Here is a 27,853-nt window from a genome sequence, read left to right on the forward strand (position 1 = left end):
AAATGTTTCACCATAATATCATCCAGGCAGAAGCGGGTGTCAATGTGTGCTGCAAAGTAACTAAGTACATTTACTCAAGTACTGTACTTTAGTAAAAAATTATATGATTACAATTTCCTGTTTTACTTCTACTCCACTATTATTTATTAGTTTGTAGATTTTGATTATTATTACAAAACATACATTATATATACAGTATATTTCGGCCATTTGAAAATAGCCGATTTTCAACATATATTTGCACATTTCAAACGGGACAGTCTGCATAAAAAGTATAGGCCTACTTTTACTTTTGGTACTTTTACTTTCTGTAAATTTTTATTTAAATACTTTTACTTTTACTCAAGTGAATTTTTTTTCAGTTTTACTTGTTTCAGTTGTAATTATTTTTGATCCAATTATTTAATGGCATGAAGCATATTAAACAAAACAAGGATGCACTGCAGCTATGGCGTTGAATATATAAATAAATAGTAATTGTATTTTCTCCATGCATGCTTGCTGCTTCAAGGCTATCATTATGGAAGTCCTTCAAGTTTGCAGCAGTATGCTAAGAACACAATAGCACCCTCCACTGGCTACATGCGGTAGTACAGCCTTTGATCGCCATAAGGCCCATTCGGTTAAAAAAGGGAAATCTGTCTTGAGAGATTACTACAAGTTATATTATTTTTTCAGATATTTTATCATGTACTCCCGTTCAAAAGTGTCCCTTTCAAAGCAAAACTGTCAGCAGTGAAGAATGAGAAAATAATTATGAACAACCAGTTTATAATTTTATATGCACATGTAAAATAATAAATAAACGTAAGAACGGTAAATGACAGGGAAATATTGTCTACATCAGCACCCAAGGGTGTGTTTAATAGTAGACTATCACAGACAGAAGCCAAGCATGCACGTACATCTTGGCAAGCACAAAGAAAGCTCATCTGCCTTAAAAGCCTTCAACTTCACCTTTGACTTTAAAGAGAGATCAGACTGACAGATGAAATGTGAACCGCATACACACATTTAAGTTGAACAGAAACCGTTTTATTAGCCTTCAGTACATATTGCAGAAAGATTGCTATTCGTGTGTGATGATAACTTACAAGCATATAGATTTCTGATAGTGGATAGTACTCTTTTATACAATACACAGTAGATTACTTGTTACAAAGAATCACTATTTAACAACCATATAGCCAGTGACAACAAGACACCAAAACAGCATAATGGTTACACACTTACAAAATATAAGTCTAGAGGAAAACATGAACAAAAAAACGAACAATTTGGTAAATTACGATGGTCAATCCTTCCTGTAAATTATTATTGATCAAACATTTAAGCAATATTACACGAGAGGGTGTGCTTTACTGTCATTAATGGTACGCCTGCATTGCTGCAGGAATGAGCCCATATGCGAGTTCCATAGGCAGCGCAGAAATGCCATTAATGACAGTAAAACACGACCCTCGAGTGTAATATTGCGATTATACGACAGTTACACTTTTAAAAAAACACATCAAGTCAATTTTATTATAACAAAAAAAATCTCTTTTTGTATTTTTTAATGACAGATATAACCACTACGACCGAAAATGTCCCTAGAAAACGCTAGCCTCTCTGGGAGAGCACCGAGACTCAGCACAGCTGATTTTTATGTTTTGATTAGGTGTTCCATCATGCTCGTTTGAAGCACAGCTATTTTAACCAAACAGATTGCTTCCTCGAAACGACCTGCTGTATAATACAGCTTAAAGAATGGCTTCAGGTTGACACATCACCGTTCATCAAAGAGTTATACAATAGACATATACATAGTTGCTAATTGCTACTAATAAGTAATAAATACAGATTTTATGTTTCTAGTTACAATTATAAAATTATATATACTGTAGGGTACCCTTTTTGAACACTGGAAATTTTGAACCTTGTGAGCATATGACTAAGTTTGCTCAAATGTGCCTTTCGGCAGCCGCCATACTTTACCAACAACAGCTAATCCTCAATTCCACCTGCATCCCATCCATTGAAAGCCAACACAATTGACACTAATCCCGCCACCAGGCTTCAAATGAAGTCTGATCAATTTAGCAAGAGGACAGTCTGGAGTCATACTGTATGATTTTCATTTAACAAAAACAAAAAACACAATTCAGGTAATGCATTTACATTGTCACTGAGAAGCAGACCTACAATATACAGTCACAGTATGACTATGAATGGGATGTGAGTGAAATACATGATTCTTCTTCACATCGGAGGTGAGAGTAATAGTAACTGTACTGACTTAGAATCTTAGATGATGTGGATATATTCTCCTACAAGAGAGGGAAGCTATACTGTAGCTGCAGGGACGTGCAGAGAGCGTTAGAGAGGCAGGGGCTGAAATCCCGTAAGAGGGCACTTTTGGACAAAAATAGCAGATCTACAAGCTCACAGAGAGCTTGTAGATCAGCTATTTTCGGGGCGCAACCAAGCACTCTTTTGCTAGTGTAGATGCGGTGTGTACGACATGGATTTCTAAACAATTTTGTTCTATACGCAAAATGCTGCATTCAAGGTCATATGCATTTCTTTCACCAGATAGTAAATGCTACATTCGTGGTCTGGAAAGGGCAGTTGTTTTACAGACGGGTAAAAGGGCAGTTGTTTTACAGACGGGTAAAAGGGCAGTTGTTTTACAGACGGGTAAAAGGGGAGCTAGGGGTCTGTGTGTGCACGTCCCTGTATGGCTACACTAGGTTGTCCTGTCATAGTCGAGTTTGTCCAAGTCTTTGAGGGCTTTTAGAAGGCCTGACGGGGTGAAGATTTCAGTTGATCCTTCAAAAAGAAAAAAGAGAATATAAGTTAATATATTATAGTTATTATAATAACTACAATGGAATAATATCCTCCTCCTTCTAGCTTGCTTTGCTTAGTAGAAATGGAAATAAATAAATCGGATTTCAGGAGGTGTAGTTCCAGACTTCTGTGTATATACTCTATACTACGTAGCATTCGGAGATTGTGGAATAGTTGTCTGGCTACGCGAGACTATAGAAGTAGGGTGAAAGTGTTATCACTTCCTCTTACTAATAACAACATTACATACACACTCTAAAGTGTAAACGGCACACACACACACACACACACACACACACACACACACACACACACACACACACACACACACACACACACACACACAAAGGGAAACAGAACAAAGGGAATATGGTACAGTAGGTACTAGTGACCTCTGCAGTACTAGTGAGCTCAATACAAACGCTGAGTACAATATATTTGGGATCAGGCCTACGAAGTCGAGGATGGTGGATAGGGGTTTGACTTTACATGGGACATATTCACTTCAGGATGGTGGATAGGGGTTTGACTTTGCATGGGACATATTCACACTTCAGGATGGTGGATAAGGGTTTGCCATGGGACATAAAGGGAAGTTATACATCACAATTTACTTCAGGACTTCAGTGTTCTCATATTGCAGGTGGCTCCCGCTCCGGGGAGCCCTCCTCGGGTGGAGCGCTGGGGTCCATGAAGTCTTTGTGCTGGAGCTCCTTTAGGTACTTGGTGGGTGTGAGTATGTGGGTGGCACCTACAAAAACAAAGCCTGTATTCTCAGCTTCTCGCTGCATCCCAGACACAGTTCTGCTTGAGTAGTTGGCTTATGATCGCTGCTGTTGGCTATGATGAGGACCTTTGCGCGACCTATAGTCCTCCTGATTGGCTGGCCGAGTCTTGACCCCAACACTGTCTCTGTCCTTGTCCACTCTCTACGTATATTATAACTACGGTCTCTACGTATTTTCGATATATCGTTACACCCCTATTAATTGTGTTTGTCAGTGAATGCCTGCACTCTCTCCACTCCGGGTGATATTATAATTTCCCCCTCAAAAGTCAATGTGCGATAATGACATTCTAACTGGTATTGAATTGTGCTTATGAGGTACTGTTTCTTTTGCATCCTGCCGCTGTCCCTGAGTCCTGCACTGAGTCCTGCCACTCTGTATTCTGATATAGAATCCGAGGCACAACAACACATCAGCTCAATGTGGTTAAGAGAGAAATGGGTAACACTCCCATACTGCAGTATCGGCAGTAGGAGAACGTGACTATAAGATTCCCAAAGATCTGCACTCTGTTCTTTCTTAAGTTCAATACTTTGGGCATTATTCAAATCACAAAAGGCGATTTACACAGTTGCACGTATTATTTCTTTCATGATCCGAGAATATTGTCACTCCCGTAAGCTGTTTGCACTGTACTGTATCTGCAATGATTACGTTGCATTTGGAGTGGAAAGACTGTTGACACAAAATCAATCCTCACCGATAATGGCTTCCCATTTTCCGTTGGCTTGAGTGACTTCATAGACGCAGCGCATCTCGCTGAACGTCATGCCTCCGATGATGAACACGATGACCCTGGGGCCCGTTTTCAGCTCCTGGGGGCCCTTGTTCTTGTGCCAGTTACCATAACGAGCACTACTGGAAGGGGGGAGAGAGAGAGAGAGAGAGAGAGAGAGAGAGAGATTGTTCAACTTTTGCTTTGGCAATGTAAACATTATGTTTTCTCATGCCAATAAAGCTCCTTTGAATTTAAATTGAATAGAGAGCAAGAGGGAGAGTTTCCTGTGTGTGTGTGTGTGTGTGTGTGTGTGTGTGTGTGTGTGTGTGTGTGTGTGTGTGTGTGTGTGTGTGTGTGTGTGTGTGTGTGTGTGTGTGTGTGTGTGTGTGTGTGTGTGTGTGTGTGTGTGTGTGTGTGTGTGTGTGTGTGTGTCTGTGTCTGTGTCTGTGTCTGTGTCTGTGTCTGTGTCTGTGTCTGTGTCTGTGTCTGTGTCTGTGTCTGTGTCTGTGTGTGTGTGTGTGTGTGTGTGTGTGTGTGTGTGTGTGTGTGTGTGTGTGTGTGTGTGTGTGTGTGTGTGTGCGTGTATTCTGATTTCATACCTTGATGGGGCTGCACTGGATTTGGAGGATGCTTGTCGCTGGGAAATATATGGGTACTGGATTTTGTCAAGTTTGTCCTCAATGGCATCCTGTAGGAAGAATTGAGTTAATGATGGCAGTTTACTGTAGCAGAAGACTACAGACTTCCTCTTACAGTATATATCCTATGTATTGTTCCATTGCCATTCATCCCCACACAAAATATTATATGAAAGACCCTAATACAGTATAAAGTATTATTGGATGGGAGGATTTGTTACTGTCAGTGAACCATTTCCAATCAATGTAATAATATTACATTGATTGGAAATGGTTCAATCTGCTATTTTAGCTACTTTACAAACTTTCCACATATTATGTGGAAAGTTTGTAAAGTAGCTAAAATAGCAGATCTACAAGCTCATGACGCATTGTGATGCGATGCGTCATGAGTGGATCATGTGTTCTCGCATTTTTTTTTGTCAAAAGTAATACACAAACGTAATCACGCGTCCATGCACGCTATGAGCTATTCGTGCAAATCTGTGCAAACCTTTGAACATATTATATACATTTTTAAAGCAAACATTTTTAGTTTTAGTTTTTCAGAAAACTCAAGCTTAATGTCAATCATTCAGGGATGAGACGTGCCTCCATGATGTCTTTGATGAGTGGAGTCCATCGGGAGAGCTGGTAGGTCTGCTCGCTCACCCTTTCCTTGCGGTCCGCCTTCTTGGGCTTCTTAGGAGGAGCGCCCTGCGAGGACAGGAGGACAGGGCTGTGTTAAAGAGGAGCGCCCTGCGAGGACAGGGCTGTGTTAAAGAGGAGCGCCCTGCGAGGACAGGAGGACAGGGCTGTGTTAAAGAGGAGCGCCCTGCGAGGACAGGAGGACAGGGCTGTGTTAGAGAGGAGCGCCCTGCGAGGACAGGAGGACAGGGCTGTGTTAAAGAGGAGCGCCCTGCGAGGACAGGAGGACAGGGCTGTGTTAAAGAGGAGCGCCCTGCGAGGACAGGAGGACAGGGCTGTGTTAAAGAGGAGCGCCCTGCGAGGACAGGAGGACAGGGCTGTGTTAAAGAGGAGCGCCCTGCGAGGACAGGGCTGTGTTAAAGAGGAGCGCCCTGCGAGGACAGGAGGACAGGGCTGTGTTAAAGAGGAGCGCCCTGCGAGGACAGGAGGACAGGGCTGTGTTAAAGAGGAGCGCCCTGCGAGGACAGGAGGACAGGGCTGTGTTAAAGAGGAGCGCCCTGCGAGGACATGAGGACAGGGCTGTGTTAAAGAGGAGCGCCCTGCGAGGACAGGAGGACAGGGCTGTGTTAAAGAGGAGCGCCCTGCGAGGACAGGAGGACAGGGCTGTGTTAGAGAGGAGCGCCCTGCGAGGACAGGAGGACAGGGCTGTGTTAAAGAGGAGCGCCCTGCGAGGACAGGAGGACAGGGCTGTGTTAAAGAGGAGCGCCCTGCGAGGACAGGAGGACAGGGCTGTGTTAGAGAGGAGCGCCCTGCGAGGACAGGAGGACAGGGCTGTGTTAAAGAGGAGCGCCCTGCGAGGACAGGGCTGTGTTAAAGAGGAGCGCCCTGCGAGGACAGGAGGACAGGGCTGTGTTAAAAAATAGAAGCTCGGGGTACCGGGAAGATATGGCGGCTTTTACTCCGGAAAAGAAACAGACATATTTTATTATTTTTCCTTGCTTACCGTGCTCTCGTTACGATAAAAATCGCTGAATAATCCCTCGCGTTCTTATTTTGAACGAGAGGCAGGTCAGAAATGAAGAGCTTAGTAGTGTATATCCATCTGGTCAAAACCACGGAGAGCTCCCTATAGATTAGGAGATACGAGGGATTTCTTTCTGCAGCGGTAAACAGGGAAGTGAACGGAACCGCGGATGTGCGAAGAGCAAGGAGTATGGTGGCCTTGGAGGCCAACGAATTCTTTTTTTTTTTTAATAATCAGAATATCTTTCTCTCGTTTGATATCAATGAAAATGCGCTAGGACGTGTGTGTACACGTCCTTAGTGAATCGAGGGTATGCGCAAAGTGGCAATTTGAGTGGCAAATCGAGTGGCAAAGTGAGTTTAACGTCCTTTAACCCATTCTGACCGGGAACCCATTTTGGTGTTAGCATCATGTTATGCTTTAGCTATTGAAAAATAGCAGATCTACAAGCTCATAGCGCGCCACCGAGTGGCGCGCTACGAGCTTGAAGGTCTGCTATTTTTGAAAAATCGAAGAACAACTGAATTTTTTTGGAATCTCATCTCAGGTCAGAATGGGTTAATCAGACCAGTGTGTGTCCAGTGGAAACCTTGTATGAATCTGATCTCAGGTCAGAATGGGTTAAATGCAATCAGATAAGACTTTCCTGTTTGGATGTATGGGCTGTCCAGGGCAGAAAGCATAGTTTTTTTGCCACTCAGTAGGCTCGTTCCTGCATAACCTCCGCGTAAGATGATGATGATGAGGGAGATGTGTAGGTGAAACTGGGGCAATACAACTTCCTCAAGTGGCCGCCCACTGTCACAAGTGACATACTGTAGGTGTGGTTAGTAGGTTAATCATGCTATAGTGCTGCTCAGAGTGTAGAGTAGGAGAATGGCGACATGCTTTGATCTCGCCGCAAAGTGGGTGCACTGCCTATGGGCTATAGTTCCAAACATTGGAACTATGTGGCTGGAACTATCCCATTGAGATAGAATGAGTGACTTCCGCATTCCATTGTTACAATAATGGGAGTCAACGCTAGTGTCGCCACTCTCTTACTACATTACTCTGGTGCTGCTATCATGTATAGATGCTATAGGCTATAATGAAGCTCACCTCGGTGATAATGGGCAGGCCCATGTGGGCCATGTTGGAGATGATGTCACTGTCCTCTGGTGGGATGCTGGCATGCTGGAGAAGCTTGCAAAGGTTCTCCTCAGACACACCTGACAGACAGACAGCATGCGCACATCATGCATGCAGTGCACATCACAGACGCAGGATGAGAGATGAGAATGGAAATGTAGTTTCATTGCAAAAAACAGTCTGCCACTGCACACACTAGTTAATTTTAGTGGTATTTTTACCACAAAATATACCAGTGAATGATGGTGTCAGTTACAACAGTTACACAATCGGAATCTAAATGATTTTATATTATTAAAGGGCAGTGGATATTCAGCCAGTGTACGGTAATAGGAAAGGAAATGCTAGATCACCGTAATCCTCACTCTACCCTTTTACAGTAAACTTTACACTAAACCCATACCTACTGTAAATGATAACTTATAGCTATACTAACCTGCCTAACCTTACCTATCAAACTCATGCCTAAATGTAACCATAACAGTGCCACTGCCTATACCGTGAACCGGTTGTAAGCTGGATCCATGAAATTCCTTCCTCCCTAGTATATACACATAATGTGACCTTATAACAGCTCAAACCACTTGTTCGTGTACTTAGTTATTTTACAGTGTCGTTCTTTTATCGTACGTGACAAAATGTGAAATAGTTGAGTGCATCTGTGCACTGTGTGGTGTGATGAGGAGTCAGGACATTATAGTGGCCATCTCACCGTTCTTCAGATAGATATAGAGGAGAATGATGCGCAGCTTATCAAACACAGAAACGTTGGCGTCCAGGAGAATGGGGACGATGACTCTCATGGGGTCCTTAATCTTCTCTCCCTCTGCGTCAGTGCCCATTGCCAAGTCCTACAGGAATTACAGTACAAACAAGGGATGAAATGTCTTATAGCTATAGGGGTCCATGCCCCAACTATGTTTTACCGTTTAACCTCCAGTTTTCTGAAATAAATATTTTCACGACTTTTCAAAAATAGCAGACCTACAAGCTCGTAGGCGCGCTACTATGAGCTTGTAGATCTGCTATTTTTCAATAGCTAAATTATAACAATGTTTAAAACACCAAAAGGGGTTCCCGCCCAAAATGGGTTAAAAATCTAAGTGACTTTTCTTTTAACAAAAGAAATCTAGGCAGAGAGTTACCAAGCATAACATGACATCTGAAAATAAGAAATCTGAAAGATTGACTGTAGCAAATGTAATGAAATATATAGGCCTACAATGCAGGGACACCTTTAAGGATGCTTAAGACTCATATTATATTTGTGAAACACAGTTCTTTATGTTAAGATTTATTCAGTCAGTGGGATTTTTGAATGGGAACATTTCCTTGTGGCGCACTATGAGCTTGTATTGCTATTTTAGAAAAATCGTGAAAATGTGGCGCAAATCTTTGAATATATATTCTTTCAGAGCGAACATTTTTAACTCGAATATGTGCTTCTGGGGCGGGGGGGGGGGGATGTCCCCGGAACAACATATTTTCAGATGGGGGTCGGCGGCCAAATACATGTAATTTTTGGGGGTCCTTGACATGAAAACGTTTGAGAACGACTCATATGGGTTTTTCAGAAAACTGTCATGATTTAGAAGACATTATTTTGTCCCCCCCCCCCCCCCCCCCCCCCACTCACCTGCTCTACGCGACACAGCTTGTCCACAGATCCCTGGTATCGGTTCATGCAGTCCTCTGCCAGGTGGAGGTGCGTTGAATACTGGAACCAAACAGAGGAGAGACGCGCACACAGACATCAAAGGGGGGCTTCTGCCCAGTGTTGTTTTTGGCAGCAAATTTAGATTTTATAGTTTTAGTCATATAGTCTCTTGAATAGTTTTCATTTAGCTTTTTAGTCACATTTTAGTCTAGTTTTAGTCGACTAAATGTCATACGATTTTAGTCGACTAAATCTACAGTTGATTTAGTCGACTAAAATGTATTTTGATGCCGTCGTAATGACTGATTTTACACTTGCTGAAAATAGCCGATCTACAAGCTCACAACGCGACTCCGCGCGACGCGTTGTGAGCTTGTAGATCGGCTATTTTCAGCATGCAACCAAGTGTAAAATGACTTTGCCTTCCTAACATTTTAGTCTAGTTCACGAAATTGTCAATAAATTTAGTCTTAGTTTTAGTCATCATTTTCATGTAGTTTCCATTTATTTTTCCTCAGTGAAAAAAGGTATAGTCGACGAACATTTTTCGTTTTAGTATTAGTCGACGAAAACATCTGCTTCAGCCCCTGCCCTTTTACCCGCCTATAAAACAACTGCCCTCTCCAGACCACGAATGCAGCATTTACTACATGGTGAAAGAAATGCAAACGCCCCTCCTTTCCTTTCCATGCCACACATAACGGAAGGCAGCATTCAGGAGAATTGCTTTTTTTCCCCCGGAAGTCTCTTGAACTCGGAACGCATTTTGCGTTGAACAAATTTGTTTAGAAATCCATGTCGTTACACCGCATCTCCACTAGCTAAAGAGTGCTGGGTTGCGCCCCGACAATAGCAGATCTACAAGGTCTCAACGCGCTTGTAGATCTGCTATTTTTGCCCAAAAGTGCCCTCTTAAAGGATTCCAGCCCCTGCCCCTCTAACACTCTCTGCACGTCCCTGACTGTTACTGTTACTGTGCTAATATAATTTTAGACCGCTGTTTCCCAGACACTGCATGGGTCGAGAGACTCAAGTCGGGACCAGGTGTTGCCAACGTTGGACTGTGAGAATCCAGGAGATGTTTGGGGGGATGGGTGGGGGAGGTTTCCCCCAGAAGGTGATGTAATGTCCTAGTGTTCTGGTGAATCTTGTGAGTTTGATATACTTTTATCAGTATGTGTGTGCAGTAACACTAATCATCATCTAGCCTGGCTTTGCCATATAACTGATCACTTCTCTACTTTACCTTACTGAGGTCCTTTTGATATTGTGGCATCTTCTTGAGCATCGCTGACAGTTCCTTCATTGTTGTCTAAAAGAAGAATACATATAAAAGAATGTTGAACACGTTATTTTGGTTAATAAATCCAACTGATACATATCCATTTGGGGAGACTTTCCGTATGCGTAGTTTAATATTTCTAAAACACGTACATGTATGAGTGTGAGATATCCATTTTCTTTTAAAGATGGAGTGCCATGATTTTTTTCCACCCTAAAACATGATCATTAGGTCTTATTGTTATATAAGGAGGAAGTATTTGTTAAAATATGGTTATGTGGACACGCCCACCAGTTCATCAAGTATGCCTGGTTTGCCTGGTGGCTGGTGATGGGTGGTGATCCACCTGAACTGAAGCCGCACCCAAAGCTGTAGTTGTTTGATAAAGGGGGAGGGGTTAGGGGCTGATAATGTGATGTCACTATATTACTGTTTTTTTCATTGGCACGTTTGACTGTCAGCCTCCAGGAAGAAACCCTAAATACAAAGGGAAGACATAATTGCACATAAAAACGACTCCAATGTGGCACTCCATCTTTAAAGATGACAAAACAAAAGAAAAGTAGAAACAGACGAGTGTCCTCTACCTTCTCTCCAGTGTTCATCTTTTTACTGGTGGTGAACTCTTTCAGAGAGCGCGTCACAGCTCTGCGTCAGGTGAAAGTAAGAACGACAGATGGACAGACAGACAGAGAGAGAGAGAGCGAGATAGTTTAACAATGCTACTACGAAGACATTGGTTCCTGGTAACATGAGCTGTTTTGAGATGAAGATGCAATTAGCGGCCCTTCAAGGTCATCTCTTGCTATTCCCATGACTCATGCAGCCAACTGAGCCGAGAGAGAGAGAGAGAGAGAGAGAGAGGTAAAACAGGCAGATATGTAGAGAAGCGTAGATATGTTATCTTTATGCTTTGCTAACATCGTTCTGTGAGCCTGATTGAAAATAAAGCCTGTTGAATTTCACTGTTATTAAATGACGCCTGCTGAATTTACGTGGAATGGTTTGGTTTTAACTGAGCTGAACTGAGAAACAGGCGGACACAGACAGACAGAAAAACAAGCTACAAAGAACAGAGAAAAATGTTGTTGTAAACCCAGGGCTGGAGAATACACAGTGGTCAAGGTGAGAGAAAAGTGGTTTACGAGAGAAAGATGACTGGAATACTGATTCATCTCTCGCTTGCTCTCTCTCTCTCTCTGTCTCTCTCTCTCTCTCTCTCTCTCTCTCTCTCTGCGTGACTGCATGTGTGCGTACGTGCGCACATGTTAGCGTGCGTACGTGCACATCTGTTTGTGCATGTTTTGTGTTTGTCTGACAGTTGGCGGTGTGTGTGTGGCCTTGCATCGGTCTGTGTATCTCTCCCAGCGCTTTTGTGTGTGCGTGTGTGTGTGTGTGTGTGTGTGTGTGTGTGTGTGTGTGTGTGTGTGTGTGTGTGTGTGTGTGTGTGTGTGTGTGTGTGTGTGTGTGTGTGTGTGTGTGTGTGTGTGTGTGTGTGTGTGTGCACTCACGCGGACACCTCGGCGATGTGCTTGTGTCTCAGACTCATCCAGAGGTCATCGTCCTCATCCAGCAGAACCTCCTTGGTCCTCACCTCGCCCATCCCGCTGGTCTCGAACCTGACACCACGCAGTACACCGTTCAGCCAGGGGGGGGCAGATGTGGAGAGAACGGAGGGAGTGTAAACTGAATGTTCATCTGAAATTCTGGGTGTGCAACGCATCAAGGCTCCTAAACCCATTTCTTCACCCAGTGTCAATTATTGAATGTAATCCTGGGCGCTACCACAATTTATATTGTAAAATCTAAGTTAATTTAACTATGAAAGTGTACGAATGGAGCCGTTGGGGTCCATGTGGTTCCATTTGTAGACTTTCTGAGTTACAGACCCGTAATGGTCCATTTGGTTCCAAACTATCATTTAGCTGGGGACCCTCTGGAACTCCCTCAGAGACCCCTGGGGGTCCCCGGACCCCACTTTGTGAACCACTGGAATAGAAAAGAAATGAGATAATGAGGAAAACATGTAGAGAACGGGACGGTTTACGAGTAGACGTCGTTCTCTATTCCCAGCAGGTCGTAGCCCATGGCCTGCAGGGTGAGCTCGTGCAGGAGAGGAGACAACGGGTCAAAGCCACGGTCCAGGATCAGCAGCTGGGTTCGAGATTTGTCCGGACCCTGAACACAAACAAACACACACACACACCACGGACCCTTTAACGTCATGTACCGCTTGGCAGTGTTGTGTAATATGGGCAAAATCAAAGCAATATTATTGACCGTATACCTCGATATATCAATGATAATATCAAATGTATTTATTTTACCAAACATTTTCGACAGTCTGTGTGCCAAGTTTGGTCCGGATTGGAGCAACAGTGCGCCTGAGCCACACATGGGCCCTTCTTGGGGCTCCTAGGTGCCACATTACATGAGCCGTCTGGTGCTGTCACTGAGCCACACATGGGCCCTTGGGGCTCCTAGGTGCCACATTACATGAGCCGTCTGGTGCTGTCACTGAGCCACACATGGGCCCTTCATGGGGCTCCTAGGTGCCACATTACATGAGCCGTCTGGTGCTGTCACTGAGCCACACATGGGCCCTTCATGGGGCTCCTAGGTGCCACATTACATGAGCCGTCTGGTGCTGTCACTGAGCCACACATGGGCCCTTCATGGGGCTCCTAGGTGCCACATTACATGAGCCGTCTGGTGCTGTCACTGAGCCACACATGGGCCCTTCATGGGGCTCCTAGGTGCCACATTACATGAGCCGTCTGGTGCTGTCACTGAGCCACACATGGGCCCTTGGGGCTCCTATAGGTGCCACATTACATGAGCCGTCTGGTGCTGTCACTGAGCCGCTCCTCTGCATTCGGACTTTGTGTTTATTAGTTTGGGGACTTGTTGTGGTTTCCCCCGTAGGCCTGCATTCTTTTGTATAGTATAGTGTTCTGCACTTTCCTGTCTGCCTTGCTTGTTGTCACCTGCCTTGTGTCACCTGCCTGTATTAGAGTAACCATTGTGGCATTGGGAGCTTGTAGATCGGCTATTTTCAAATGGCCAAAATGTATAGGGTTGAGGCATGGTTAATGTTAAGGTACGTTTCCTAATCAAAATTAAAATCTCCGAAGTAACTAGCAACTAAAGTTTTCAAATAACCGTAGTTATTGAGTTGAGTAAAAGTATACAAATTTTGGCTCTGAGATGTAGTGGAGTACAGTATAAGTACTGGAAATTGGAAATACTCAAGTAAAGTACAAATACCTCAAAATTGTACTTAAGTACAGTACTTAAGTAAAAGACCGTAGTTACTTTCCCCCACAGGTGCTAATAGATGGTTATACCTCTCCCAGGGTCGGGTCATCAGCCTTGTAGCCGTCCAGTTTCTCCTGGAGCATCTGGGCCAGCACGCTGCAGTCTTTGTACTCCCTGAGCCACAAAAAACACAACACAACATTTAGTTAAGTTAAAGGTCCTACACACCATGTTCTGGCTCCCCTACGGCCTACACACCATGTTCTGGCTCCCCTACGGCCTACACACCATGTTCTGGCTCCCCTACGGCCTACACACCATGTTCTGGCTCCCCTACGGCCTACACACCATGTTCTGGCTCCCCTACGGCCTACGTGTCGCCTATCCCCACAACATACACCATTTTGAACAATCAGGCCTTCTCATCATATTTGGGTTTTAATGCACAGTGGTCTCACGACAGGCCAACTGATTTGGGGCTACTAGTGATGTCATAAAGTATCTCCCTACCTTGTATAACCCCCCCCCCCCCCCCTCAGCATTTGGTCTGTTGGGGTTGGGGTTGGGGGGGGGGGGGGGTCAAAGATGTGGGAGGGGAGTAGCTGGGATGAGGGTGCGGCAGAGAAAGAGCTACTACAGAGGGGCTGTGGGTAGTGTAGTTCTGCTGTGGTAGTGCGCTACTACAAAGGGGTCGTGTTTTCACAATGAGCGACTGACTGCTCTCAACAGAGCGAAGGGAATAGTGTGATCTATACTGTCTCTTACGCTCTGTATCGGACTCCGGGGTACTCCTTCAGGCTGGCACATAAGGTGGCGATCTGCTCGGCGCAGCGCTCCAACATGTTGTTCTTCACGTCGGCCTTGAAAGGGCTGTAGAAGTCCTGGAAGGCATCCACTCTGTCCAGGGAGAACACCTGGAAGGGAAGGCGAGGCGGTCAAGAGAGGCACCGGTAATAACGTTTCGCAGCACTTGTACCTGCCTCGACTACCTTACAGGCGTATCACGTATGCAAAGGCAAAAATTATGGGGTGTGTGTTACGGTAGGTTAGACATACCAACAGTCATGAGTCCGACCGACACCCTATACCCCAAACCCTAACCGCACGCGGAAGCTATGGCCCGGGTGATTTGTAACCGGCAACGGATTGCTGGGATTCACGGGTGATTTGTAACCGACCACGGGTGATTTGGAACCGGCAACGGATTGCTGGGAGCCACGGGTGATTTGTAACCGACCACGGGTGATTTGGAACCGGCAGCGCATGTCGTGAGCGATGGTGTTGTCGGACTCATGACTGTAGGACTGTTGGTCGTATGCCTAATATACGTATGCATCCCAAAATGATGTAGGTCATTGTGGTGGTTCTGGAGAACCGTGGGTCCGACCGACTCAATACCTGGCACTGCACTCCCTGTGGGGGTGTGGAACGCGTGTGTCGCATGTGAAGTCGTGGGTCAAACGGTTCTCGAGTTACGTGCATTACAACCGTGTACACACGTACCGCACGTACGCAGATAGTAGGACTAGACCTGTACGTGCCCATCGCAGTCGGCGACCGGCCATCTTGGGAACCTACTAATATACGTTGTCATAGCACCCGTTTTAACTGTCAGCCGGTGTCCCACATGGAGATCTGTGTATGTACAGTATATGAACGCGTGTCGAATGTGAAGTCGGTGGGTCAAACGGTTCTCGAGTTACGTGCATTACAACCGTACACAAACGTACGCATGCACACACGCATTTATAGTAGGATAATAATAATGGATTTTATTTATAACGCACTTTACATTCGTCAGAATCTCAAAATGCTACAATGAGCAAATGCAGAAGATAAATAGTCACCCTTGATGAGCATTTTATATATATACACACACACACACACACACACACACACACACACACACACAGTACACAATCATGCAAATATTGCATGCACACACACACACACACACACACACACACACACACACACACACACACACACACACACACGGAAATGGGCCCATCTGTTATTGTCTCCATCACATGACAACAATAACAATCTCATTGCTTCCCGTTACAACACATTCATCTCCCATTGGCTACGACACTGGCATCGCTTCAATCAGCCAATGGCGTATACAGGATTAGAGGGAGGGGTGGGTGCATCTCTCCCCCTCCCCCCCTCGGGATTAAATCTAGAGGACAACAGTTGAGGATTGGAAACTAAAGCCGATCATTCCATCAGGGAGAGAAATCACAGTCAGCAGTCCTCCGCCTCCCACTGTCTCTCAGCCCTGCTCGGTGACAGATAGGGATGTCCCCATCGCAAACATAAATACGCTTTTCCTATTCAGACACATGCATACGGCATTCCATTCCATTGTTGTCAATGTGAGAAATAGAATAGGGTGGGAAATTTGGTATATAGTCTTTATTATTGGCCTAAACTATTATCTATCTATTGTCTATATACATACATTCACTTGCTGACCCGGTGTCAGTATTGAGCATTCTTTTATAGGGGTTTCTTCTTTCTTGTGACCCTACCATTAACATCCTATGGCAGGCAAAAATGTCAAACTTTTCTTTTGCTTTAAGTAGCGTGTGGCATGTCAAACTAGGGGCTTTTCATGATTCTGAATCCATCTAAGCATTAGTTTTGCACAAAATACACTCTTTGGGATAAAACAGCCATATAGCCACTTGCCCAAATGTGCCCAAAATGTGCTGACCTCATCACATTTGTGCTCACGTACCTCATCACATTTGTCATGACGTCTAAAGAAATTGCTCAATACTGACAGCCGGTCAGCATTGGATTCATTGGATTCATGAATGTATGTATAAAGTAGACAATATTTTAGGCCAATAAAAAAGACTATATCAAATGTCCCACTTAAAACAAAAGAAGTCTGTCTGATGTATGTCACTCTAATCTAGTCCGTTGCCTTTCAATTATTCAAAGGCAAAAATATTTTATAATATTTACCTGGATCAGGAAACTCTATAGTGACAGACAAAGATGGTGGACTATATAAATGCACCATTATTTACCAACACATGTGTGTACCTGTATATGACCATACAGATTCTTTAAAGATGCTGTGCCATGATTTTATTTTCATTCATTTTAGGATTAAACATTAAACATAATTCTCTAGTCTCTCTAGATCACCCAATGTGGCTAAAGTGTTCCGATGTGTTTTTTTTTCGCTTTCCCATTTTAAGCTTCTCTGGCAAAACATGCGAATAGAGGGTATGCGTGTGACATCATCATTATACCTGGAAGTTATGCGGGAATATATGATGAATTTATGATGAATATATGATGAATTTATGATGAATATATGATGAATATATGATGAATATATGATGAATTTATGATGAATATATGATGAATTTATGATGAATTTAACATGGTGGACCCTATTGTAAACAAGTGTAATGCTTTTTATGGTGTCGTCCACAGTTAACAGTCTTCTACTGAGTTGTGCTTGAAATGTACTGTAATTCTTCCAAAACTGTTAATAAATTCTTCAATCAATCAATCAATCAATGCCTACTGAGTGGCCAAATAAAACCTATACTTTCTGGCCGTGACAATCCATACATCGAAACAGAAAAGTCCTATTTGATTGCATTCAATGACTTTAAACAACATTCAATTCACTTTGTCATCTGACTTTGCCACTCGATCTGCCATTCACTTCATGCATGCGCATACCCTCTATATTATAGACCGTATAGTGGCCGTTTAACCCATTCTGAACGGGAACCCATTTTGGTGTTGGCATCATGTTATGCTTTAGCTATTGAAAAATAGCAGATCTACAAGCTCATATCGCGCCACCGAGTGGCGCGATACGAGCTTGTAGGTCTGCTATTTTTGAAAAATCGAAGAACGACTGACATTTTTAGAATCTGATCTCAGGTCAGAATGGGGTTCATCAGACCAGTGTGTGTCCAGTGGAAACCTCGTATGAATCTGATCTCAGGTCAGAATGGGTTAAGACTCTACTACCAACATGCAGTTATGGTTAAAGTTAGGTTTTGGGCATAGTGTTAGTATGGCGCGCTCTATGGTCGGAATATTGGGTAGTCGGATTGGTACTGTATCAGTACCATGTACTGTATCAGAGGGCGGAGAAGTGTGGGAGATGCAAGCAAGTGGGTGGTGAGTGACAAAGAGCTCTCATGTCTACACACGCACACGCACGCGCGCACACGAGCACACACACTCACCTGTGACTCGTAGGGCAGAAAGGCGACGTGGATCTCAGTCAAGGCCTTCATGGTTTTGGAGGCGCGGGATTTGGTCAACAGACCGAACAGCTGGTCTGGGATTGCTGTGAAGAAGAGCAATATACCGACAAACTATGAGAAACGGGACTGAGGATGGAATTAAAACAGCTGTTATTCTGTCTGAATTCTGAAAAGGGTTACTTACTGTCGGTACAGAAGACGTGTGAGCCTCTGTACATGGGATTCTTTGGGTCTCTGAAGTCCTCTATTAGAGCCTCGATAGACTGGAACAGATCACAGGAAAATGGATGGTCAAACTTATACTAAAACTAAACTAAAAAACTAAATTAGGGTGAACATATTTTTTAAGGCCCAAAAACGATGCCAAAAGAGAGCTAGAAATGACGCTACTTTTGACCATTTTTGGTTCATTTGTATTTTTACTTGAACACTTAATTATGACCGCACGTTTCAACAGAACAGAAACATGATAAACCTCTATGTAATCACTGACAATAAGTGGTATTATTTTAACTGTGGTCCAAACTGGGACAGTTTGGTGGTATAGTATATTTAGAAAACTGGGACATTTTGTGTTTTAGACATATTATTTTGTCTGGGACGTCAGGCTACATGCACAACTCGCCATTACCCTAATTATACTCCGTCGTATGACAGTGTCACTCTGATGCGATGCGTTGTGAGCTCGTACATCTGTATAAATCGGTCTTTAGCGCTGGGGCATGAGTCTGATTATAGCGTGGAATAGGATTTCAGGGTGACCAGATGTCCCCCTTTGCGTGGGACAGTCCCTCATTGCCAAGACTTTTCAGGCGTGCCACAAATTGAGACCCTTGTCCCACATTGTGACTGGCAGGCATCAGTGTTCAGATGCCCTAATAGTTAATACCCTAATAGCTGGCTTTCTGTTGTAAAACTCTCTCATTCGTCTCTTTTCCTGCATGATGTGTTTTTAAGCCTGTTAAAATAGCATGAGAAATATCCCTCCTAGGCTACAGTAACAAGTCGGCAATACCACCCATGACCTGGTCGAATATGACATCACGGGCATTTAATAGCAACTCATTTAATAGCCACTGTCCCACACAAGCAATACTTTAGTCCCTCAAATGAACAGTTTGGATCTGGTCACACTTTATGTCACAGCAAGGTGCACAGTAACATCCTTAGAGTTAAGTTACTCAGAGAGGATATAGTATAACCATGTTCTACTTTTGTAGACCATTTTGTAACCCATTTTTCACCCGGTGCCAATTGCCCAAGTTGTAATCCTGGGCGCCACTCTCCCTCTGCCAACCTGGGGAGAGCCCTGAACTGAGCACATGCTATACCTTCAATGCATGAGGAGCGAGCAGGCTGCTTCTTATCACCTGACAGGAGGCGGGGGGCGGAGGGAGGCATATTACATATAACTTTTGGGGTCCTTGACATGAAATATTGAGCACCACTGATGCATAAACATAAGGTTTAAAGGGGTTAACATACGCTATATGTGGGTGTAATAAGGTTAACATACAGTATCTGTGGGTGTAATAAGGTAGATGGCTTCCATGGTGGGCAGAGGCTCTCGTTTCTTGGTGATGTCTTCAACAACTGCAGAGCACATGGGAGGACAAACACAACACAATGCTATATCATTCAAAGCGCTGTTGATTTCGTCGACTAAAACTAAGAATTGTTCGTCGACTATATATACCTTTTTTCACTGACGAAAACTAAATGGAAACTAAATGAAAACTAAGCTGTGATGACTAAAACTATAAGACTAAATAGACTGACAATTTCGTCAACAAATAAAAACTAGACTAAAATGTTAGGAAGGGACTATAGTGGACAAGAGATCCAGTATATGTCATTTTACACTTGGTTGCCTGTAGAAAATAGCCGATCTACAAGCTCACAACACGTCGCAGCGCGGCGCGTTGTGGGCTTGTAGATCGGCTATTTTCAGCAAGTGTAAAAAACAGTCATTACGACGGTACCAAGAACCGCCAAAACACATTGTAGTCGACTAAATCAACTGTAGTCGACTAAAATCCTAGGATATTCAGTCGACTAACACTAAGACATTCCAGGTGACTAAAATGTGACTGAAACTAAATGAAAACTATTCAAGAGACTATGACTAAAACTAAAATCTAAAGTTGCTGCCAAAAACAACACTGCAGTCAAATGGTGCACTTCTTGACTGATTCATTAGACAACTGCCTCCACAACACTGTACTCTGGTAATAGTTTTAACTGATTCATTAGACAACTGCCTCCACAACACTGTGCTCTGGTAATAGTTTTAACTGATTCATTAGACAACTGCCTCCACAACACTGTTCTCTGGTAATAGTTTTAACTGATTCATTAGACAACTGCCTCCACAACACTGTACTCTGGTAATAGTTTTAACTGATTCATTAGACAACTGCCTCCACAACACTGTACTCTGGTAATAGTTTTAACTGATTCATTAGACAACTGCCTCCACAACACTGTACTCTGGTAATAGTTTTAACTGATTCATTAGACAACTGCCTCCACAACACTGTACTCTGGTAATAGTTTTAACTGATTCATTAGACAACTGCCTCCACAACACTGTACTCTGGTAATAGTTTTAACTGATTCATTAGACAACTGCCTCCACAACACTGTTCTCTGGTAATAGTTTTAACTGATTCATTAGACAACTGCCTCCACAACACTGTTCTCTGGTAATAGTTTTAACTGATTCATTAGACAACTGCCTCCACAACACTGTACTCTGGTAATAGTTTTAACTGATTCATTAGACAACTGCCTCCACAACACTGTTCTCTGGTAATAGTTTTAACTGATTCATTAGACAACTGCCTCCACAACACTGTACTCTGGTAATAGTTTTAACTGGCTTGTGGGGCCAATATACCAAATGTCCCACTCTAAACAAAAGAAGCCTGTCGTCGGCTGCCGGACTATTTATTTACAACCTTTTAACAGCGATACGAATCATACGATACATGGTTGACGATAAGATACACGGACGACATTGGTTCATTATGGCGATACGATAACATTCAATGATTTGAAATCGATACAGTAACTATTTACCAGTAAGACGCGCAAACGCGGGAAGCGAACGCAGCTCGTACATATTTGGGTTTTGGACGTATAGCTGCTTTGGGGACTCCTTATATGGTTATGGCTGAGTCATGGTGACGTAATCACTCAGCTCCATATATGGGCACAAACGCGGGACAGACACACACACAGACACACAGACAGACAGACATGATCTGCTAGGTCTCATAGTAAGTGCTCACTGCGTTCGCAAAAATACATTGACGTTATTTTAAACTAAGTAATTAAACCCCTCTTTTTCTTTTTTCTTCAAAAAATTGCTAAATACCACACACAAAGATGTAGTATTGATACAATCGATTATTTTCGTAGCAAAACGATTTTATACCGATTATTTGCATTGCAAAACGATACGATACATATAGTCAATGTTGCTGTTTTCATTTCGATATACTTCGATTCTTGAAATTAATATACAAGGAATGTGGGGGAAGATGTCCTGACATTGCAATTAAGGTTTTGCTCCTACACCTGCACAGCTCCCGCAACTGCACACACAACCTTCATATACAGTAGAATCAATGCTGTGCTGCACACACAGCCTTCATATACAGTAGAATCAGGCAAGATCTAAGGCTATCTTTCTTCTGGAATTGTTATCCAGGTTCAGCACCTATTTACAACGAATGGCCAAGTGCACACTTCACTGCACAGGCATTTGTCTTTGTAAAACTGCTTGGTCAGACAGTGAAATTGACCTCGATGTATAATGAACGACTCACTGACACGGGTACTAAGATTAATAGCTTATATTCAGGTGACATCACAATGAGTACTAGTAGTACCGGCATTGTTCAGTAGAATAAACATGCAGTTGACACAAAAATGTGTACTTCTGACATTGATTAGGGTGTGACGTGACGTTAAACATAATTTAGCTTTTTGTAATGTATTGTAATTGTTGAGACCGCACGTCGCAGTTTACTATGAAAACCTCAAAGTCACGTCCGTCACGCCTCGTCGTGACACGCTCCATATAAATATGGCCAAATCCAGAATTCATTCCATAATGTTGATCTGACCTCATCAAACCACGTACAGTACACTCAAGACACACTCCATATATGGCCAGTACATAATCCACTGCATATGTTGATCTGACCTCATCAAACCCTTAGATCTCCATACAGTATATGGAGCTGTTTTCCGACGTTCTCATCAAATCCTTTTACACTCAAGACACGCTCCATATATGGCGCGTGTCATTGGAGAAGCCTGGGTTATCACCTATAGATCTGCATATATGGAGCCGGGCCAGTAACTCTGCATCTGACGCCAGATTAATAACTCCTACTTCTTAACTGTGCCCTTTATGGGCGAGGTCACTTCTTGCCCTCAGGGCGTCTTACTGGTAATACATGTACTGTACAAGCTTAACCCATTCTGGGTGAACCCCCTTTTGGTGTTTTAAGCATTATGTTATACTTTAGCTATTGAAAAATAGCTATATATATTTTTCGAAAAGTCGTGAAAATGTGGCACAAATCTTTGAATATATTCTTTCACAGCGAACATTTTTAACTCAAATCTTTGCTTCTGGGGGGGGTCCCTGGAACAACATATTTGGCACAGTAGGTCTAAATGTGTTTACATAAGATGATGTAACAAGTGGTTGGTAGCTGGAGACTTACTGGTGATGCCCTCAGACATGATGTCTGTCATCTTACAGCAGGAGGAGATCATCCTCATGGCCAGTTTGTCCACTACCAGAACCTGTAGAAAGAAAATCACACCTGTGTGAACTGAGCGGTGCAACAACACCGCTGGCTGGCTGGCTGGCTGGCTGGCTGCGGTTATAGTTGTACTGCTCAGTGTGAAAGGCCCTTTTATTTATAGGCTGCTCAACAGTGTGTGAACCGAATGTGACCCCAATCAGCTGCAGGGGTCAATGGGTCGTACTCTAAGCAGACAGACAGACGGACATACACACTCGGCCACTCATTGGAGCGGTTTGGCGCCGCTCAAAAAACAGGAAGGTTTCAAGAAGCAACCTATACATTATTTGCACACACATGGCCCCACAAGTACACACACACACACATGCACGTATGTACACACACACACACACACACACACACACACACACACACACACACACACACACACTTAAAGATCAATACCGTACCTTCCATTGTCCTTTCTCCCTTGCCTTCTTTACAACATCGTTCATTATCTCTGCAAAGAGAAAAGAAAGCACAGTTCGGTGAAAATATCAGTAAAACATGCCCAGTGATAGTCCTTGCGATTAATAGATTATTATTACTGTAATCTGGACCTAGTCTCAGAGACAGAGGGTCCTCTGTATTCTAGAAGAATCTAGGCTATGTGGTTCTCAACCAGTGGTCCGGGGACCACCAGTGAGGGGTTCCAGGTGGTCCCCAGCTAAATGATGTAGAGTTGGTAACCAAATGGACCCTTATAGATCTTTCAAATGAAACCAAATGGACCCTTACGGACGGGTCAATTTGGTTTCATTTTACGCTCTCCAGAGTTAAATTATTGTTAAACTTCTGCATTAAGTCAATTTTCAAGAAGTCTACACAATTAGAGAATGTAGAAGAATTTTTGTTTTGAGCAATGTTTGCCTGTTACCAATGTCAATACAGCATGGAGATGTGCACATATTATTTAGTTTTGGGTCTGCAAGGGTTGAAAAACACTGCGGTTGTCAGGGCTGATGTCACGCCCACCTAGTTGTGACGTCATTCCCTCCTTTTATAAGGCACCTTGCCAGCACTAACCTCTGTCGGATTATTAATTGTCAATCTAGTCTGTATGAGAATCTAAAACTAAGCCTTGCAATTTAAGCATTCTTAATTTGCTCCTAAAACTAAGAAATCGCCAAGACCTAACTTCGGATAATACCAGCTGGTCAGCACTTTCCCGCTCTTGTGACCAAGAACCTTCTCCACCCTTACAGCTGTAGGGCGGACGAGACGAGAGAACACAGAGGTACAGACAGAATCTATTCTAGATCATGCCTGGACCTCCTCTATGTTGTCTCGTTTCCATTTTTGAGTGGTGCAACCACTCCCTTACGGAGCTATGTGTGTGGCTGGGGACCCCTGGGGACCCCCACATGGTAACTGTCATTTCTCTACCGTTTTGGACGTGGGGCGGCTCGCCGGAACCGGGCCATTGATAAAAAACAGTGAACTTTGTTTCATTGTTTTGTTGCCATAATCACTTTATAGAACATCAAATAAACACACAACTTTATACTGTCGGGTCAGAAGCGTGGGTGTACGTGTGTGTGCGTGTGCGTGTGCGTGTGCGTGTGTGTGTGTGTTTGTGTGTGTGCGTGCTCGTGCGGTCATGCACGTGCGTGCGTGAGCATGTGGGCCTGCATGCGTGTTGACATAAATGTTTTATCACTAATAGTTTTCGGGTCATTTCTATTAGAAGCATGGCAATATCTGTTTATTGTGTATTTCTGGCCAAAATAAACAACTAAAATACCATTATTGGCCTGAACTATACACTCCATGAGCTATATAGCGTGACCTCTTACAGTATATGGCATACATCCATTAATAATTCTGTCTAGATAAGAACGCCATCGGCTTGGCACACTTGACCCTATGCTCTGACCACACAAATCCCTCCCCTCTTCAGTGAGGGAGGGAGTGAACTGAAAAGTAGGACATTTTTGCATTCTGATACTGAGGTAAATGTGGAATACCGGACTTGTCTTGTAACAGTGTAGGCCCATCTCTACATTGCGTTATTGATACTTTTACGTATAGGTAAAGGCTGTAAGTACCTCTTCCACCGCTGGATGGGAGAGAAAGAAACCTGATAAGCGAGTTACAGTGGGTCAGTGAGACGGACGGACGGACGGACAGTCGGACAGACAGGGGGACAGGCCTCCATTCCGAAACCCCACCATTCTGAAATGTATTTTTCGGAATGGTGGTGCTTCAAAACAGGGTTTCTGTGAATGATACGGTTGTACAACAGCTATAAACTGAGCGGGTGATGAAGACACAAAGAGATGACACAGACAAGTGTGTGTGTGTGTGTGTGTGTGTGTGTGTGTGTGTGTGTGTGTGTGTGTGTGTGTGTGTGTGTGTGTGTGTGTGTGTGTGTGTGTGTGTGTGTGTGTGTGTGTGTGTGTGTGTGTGTGTGTGTGTGTGTGTGTGTGTGTGTGTGTGTGTGTGTGTGTGTGTGTGTGTGTGCGCGCATGCGTGTGTGTGTCTTTCTTGCCCACATTTTAACATGCCATTCATTGCAGTTTATTCCACTGCAATATCAATGTGACAGTGGAAGAAGGTCCTGGAATTTAATTACCTGTGAATATACTGTGTATACAGAAAGAAGATGGCCCCTGACTGTGCTATAGTGAGAAGCCCCATATAGCAATCACTGACCATAATCTCTTCCCAATCCTCTTACCCCGCCCATCCTTACCACTACCTCTGTGCTCTTTCTGTGTCATGGATGTAGCATAGCATCACAGGCATGCCATACAGACAGACACAAACACCCAGATATACGCACAACACATGACATACTGAACTGATACTGTGCACTCTTGGATGCACACATGATGCAAAGTTAAATATACTGTAAATACTAATATTATATTCAAATCATCATGATGATGAATACTACATACACTTCTCTTTAGCTTATCTCTTTTTGCTCGAGCACCCGCTGAAATCGTTTGGATGTGTGTGTGCACCCCCTGACCACTACACACACACACACACACACACACACACACACACGCGCGCACACACACACACACACACACACACACACACACACACACACACACACACACACACACACACACACACGTAACTTACTGCTATCAAAAGTTAAACAGAATTAAAGGCAGTTCACATGTGATTATTCAAATTTGGGTAGATCGGACCCCAAATTTGTGTTTTCATTTATTTAATTCTTTTTTTTAAAATAGTTTTTATCCCACGATTTTGCAAACCATTATACCGCCCCGGGTATGGGCACTGATGAGGCGGAGGAGGGAACACGCCCCAGCGCCCACAGCGTCCCCAGCGGGAATCGAACCCAGGACCTTCTAGCTGTGAGGCAACAGCGACAGCACTACACCGACTGTGCCACCGTGCACATAATAGGCCCCTCGTGTAAACGTTGGAAGGCGACCATACTCAATTGTAATGGAATCTGTGTGAGTTGAGGCCAATTGAGGCCAATTTGAACAGGGGATGTAGATGTGCATGATGCTGATGCTGATTGGTCCAGCGGTATCCGAGATACAGGGCCGGTTCTAGGCATAGGCGAACTAGGCGGTCGCCTAGGGCCTCAACCACTGAGGGGGCCTCGTCACAGGGAGAAGATTTGTGTTTCTCTTCTTTATATTACTTTACTGTTGAAATGTAAAATTTACATTTCAACGAAAGGACCTGTAAATGACAACACAAAAACTAAGGCACTGGTGTTGTACTTCTGGTTTAGACTGAATATGTTATTTCATCAGCTCATCAATACCTACTGATAGTTCAGCATGAGGATCAAATGATGAGACAGTATGTGGCTATTGAATTTCAACGTCATGATGAGTCAGGGGAAACTCTCTCTCTCTCTCACACACTGACACACACACACACACACACACACACACACACACGTCTGAACTATAAGTGAACTTCCTCGGCAACCATAGCACCCAAGTATATAGGACTCGGGCTCTACATCATTTCATATGGACACAATATTCGCCCACCAGTACCCTATAAACTATATCTTATTACTGAAGGATGTCAATGAAGAATTTAATCCTGCAGGGACTGAGATTAGCGCGCGTGTGGATTTGCGCAAAACCAGACCGCCATGATGCACGAGCTTCAATTTTAAAACACGCCAAGCCGAGTTCAAATAAACTATAATCAAATGGGGAATGTTACGCAAAATTAAACAGCATCAAATCAGAAAACGTTTCACAATTCATGTTTTTTTTTTTTTTTTCCTGTTTTGGAAAATCAACCAGCAAGCATTAATGCCTTGTTGCGCGCGTCTATTTACACCAGGGATCTGATCTCACCGTGCAAAAATGATGAGGTTGTGACAATAATGATATTTTGTAGTTCTTCATAATATTTTAAAGATAACCCAGACTATATGAACTATCCAAAATAACGTGTTTAAACATTCAAATTATAGGCCTAATAATATTTAAAACAAATATGGTTTGGAAGTGCACTTTTCTCGCACCATTGCTTATAACGATTGCATACGAAAATCTACTTTGCATAATCATATGAAAAAAATCGATACATATATATATATATGTATCGATTATCCTTACTTTCTGAAACAATGGATTTTAGTCCAAGTGGTGCCATGATGTAGACTCTGTAGTGGACGCGTCTCGTCTCCGCCTCTCTGACCTGGCTCTGCTGCTCTGGGGGAGGCCACCGTGCACCGTGACACGCACGCGTGTCGGTTGGGAGGGACCGAAGTGCGCGTGCAATAATCCCACGCCTCCGCTACATATTCCGTGCACGGTGCACTGTCAGTGTCACTCACTATAGGCCTACTGTCTGTAATCTG

At 43.5% G+C, this 27,853-nt stretch overlaps 1 protein-coding gene across 1 annotated transcript; it reads right to left on the minus strand.

The window, feature by feature from the left end:
- Nucleotides 1-2,679: 2,679 nt before the first annotated feature.
- On the minus strand, nucleotides 2,680-27,645 carry stxbp1b (syntaxin binding protein 1b; the record flags this gene model as incomplete). The annotated part of the gene is made up of 20 exons (XM_080765578.1): nucleotides 2,680-2,811; nucleotides 3,447-3,583; nucleotides 4,321-4,478; nucleotides 4,938-5,026; nucleotides 5,568-5,672; nucleotides 7,729-7,838; nucleotides 8,471-8,609; nucleotides 9,395-9,475; nucleotides 10,662-10,727; nucleotides 11,285-11,345; nucleotides 12,209-12,316; nucleotides 12,745-12,875; nucleotides 14,045-14,129; nucleotides 14,721-14,869; nucleotides 18,185-18,288; nucleotides 18,390-18,468; nucleotides 19,722-19,798; nucleotides 22,948-23,029; nucleotides 23,442-23,491; nucleotides 27,609-27,645. 19 exons carry the CDS (start codon nucleotides 27,643-27,645, stop codon nucleotides 3,465-3,467), a joined length of 1,830 nt encoding a protein of 609 aa, XP_080621704.1. The 3' UTR covers nucleotides 2,680-2,811; nucleotides 3,447-3,464.
- Nucleotides 27,646-27,853: the final 208 nt, after the last annotated feature.

This window comes from Protomyctophum bolini (genome assembly GCF_963924005.1).
Source record: "Protomyctophum bolini genome assembly, chromosome: 6".
Lineage (NCBI taxonomy): Eukaryota > Metazoa > Chordata > Actinopteri > Myctophiformes > Myctophidae > Protomyctophum > Protomyctophum bolini.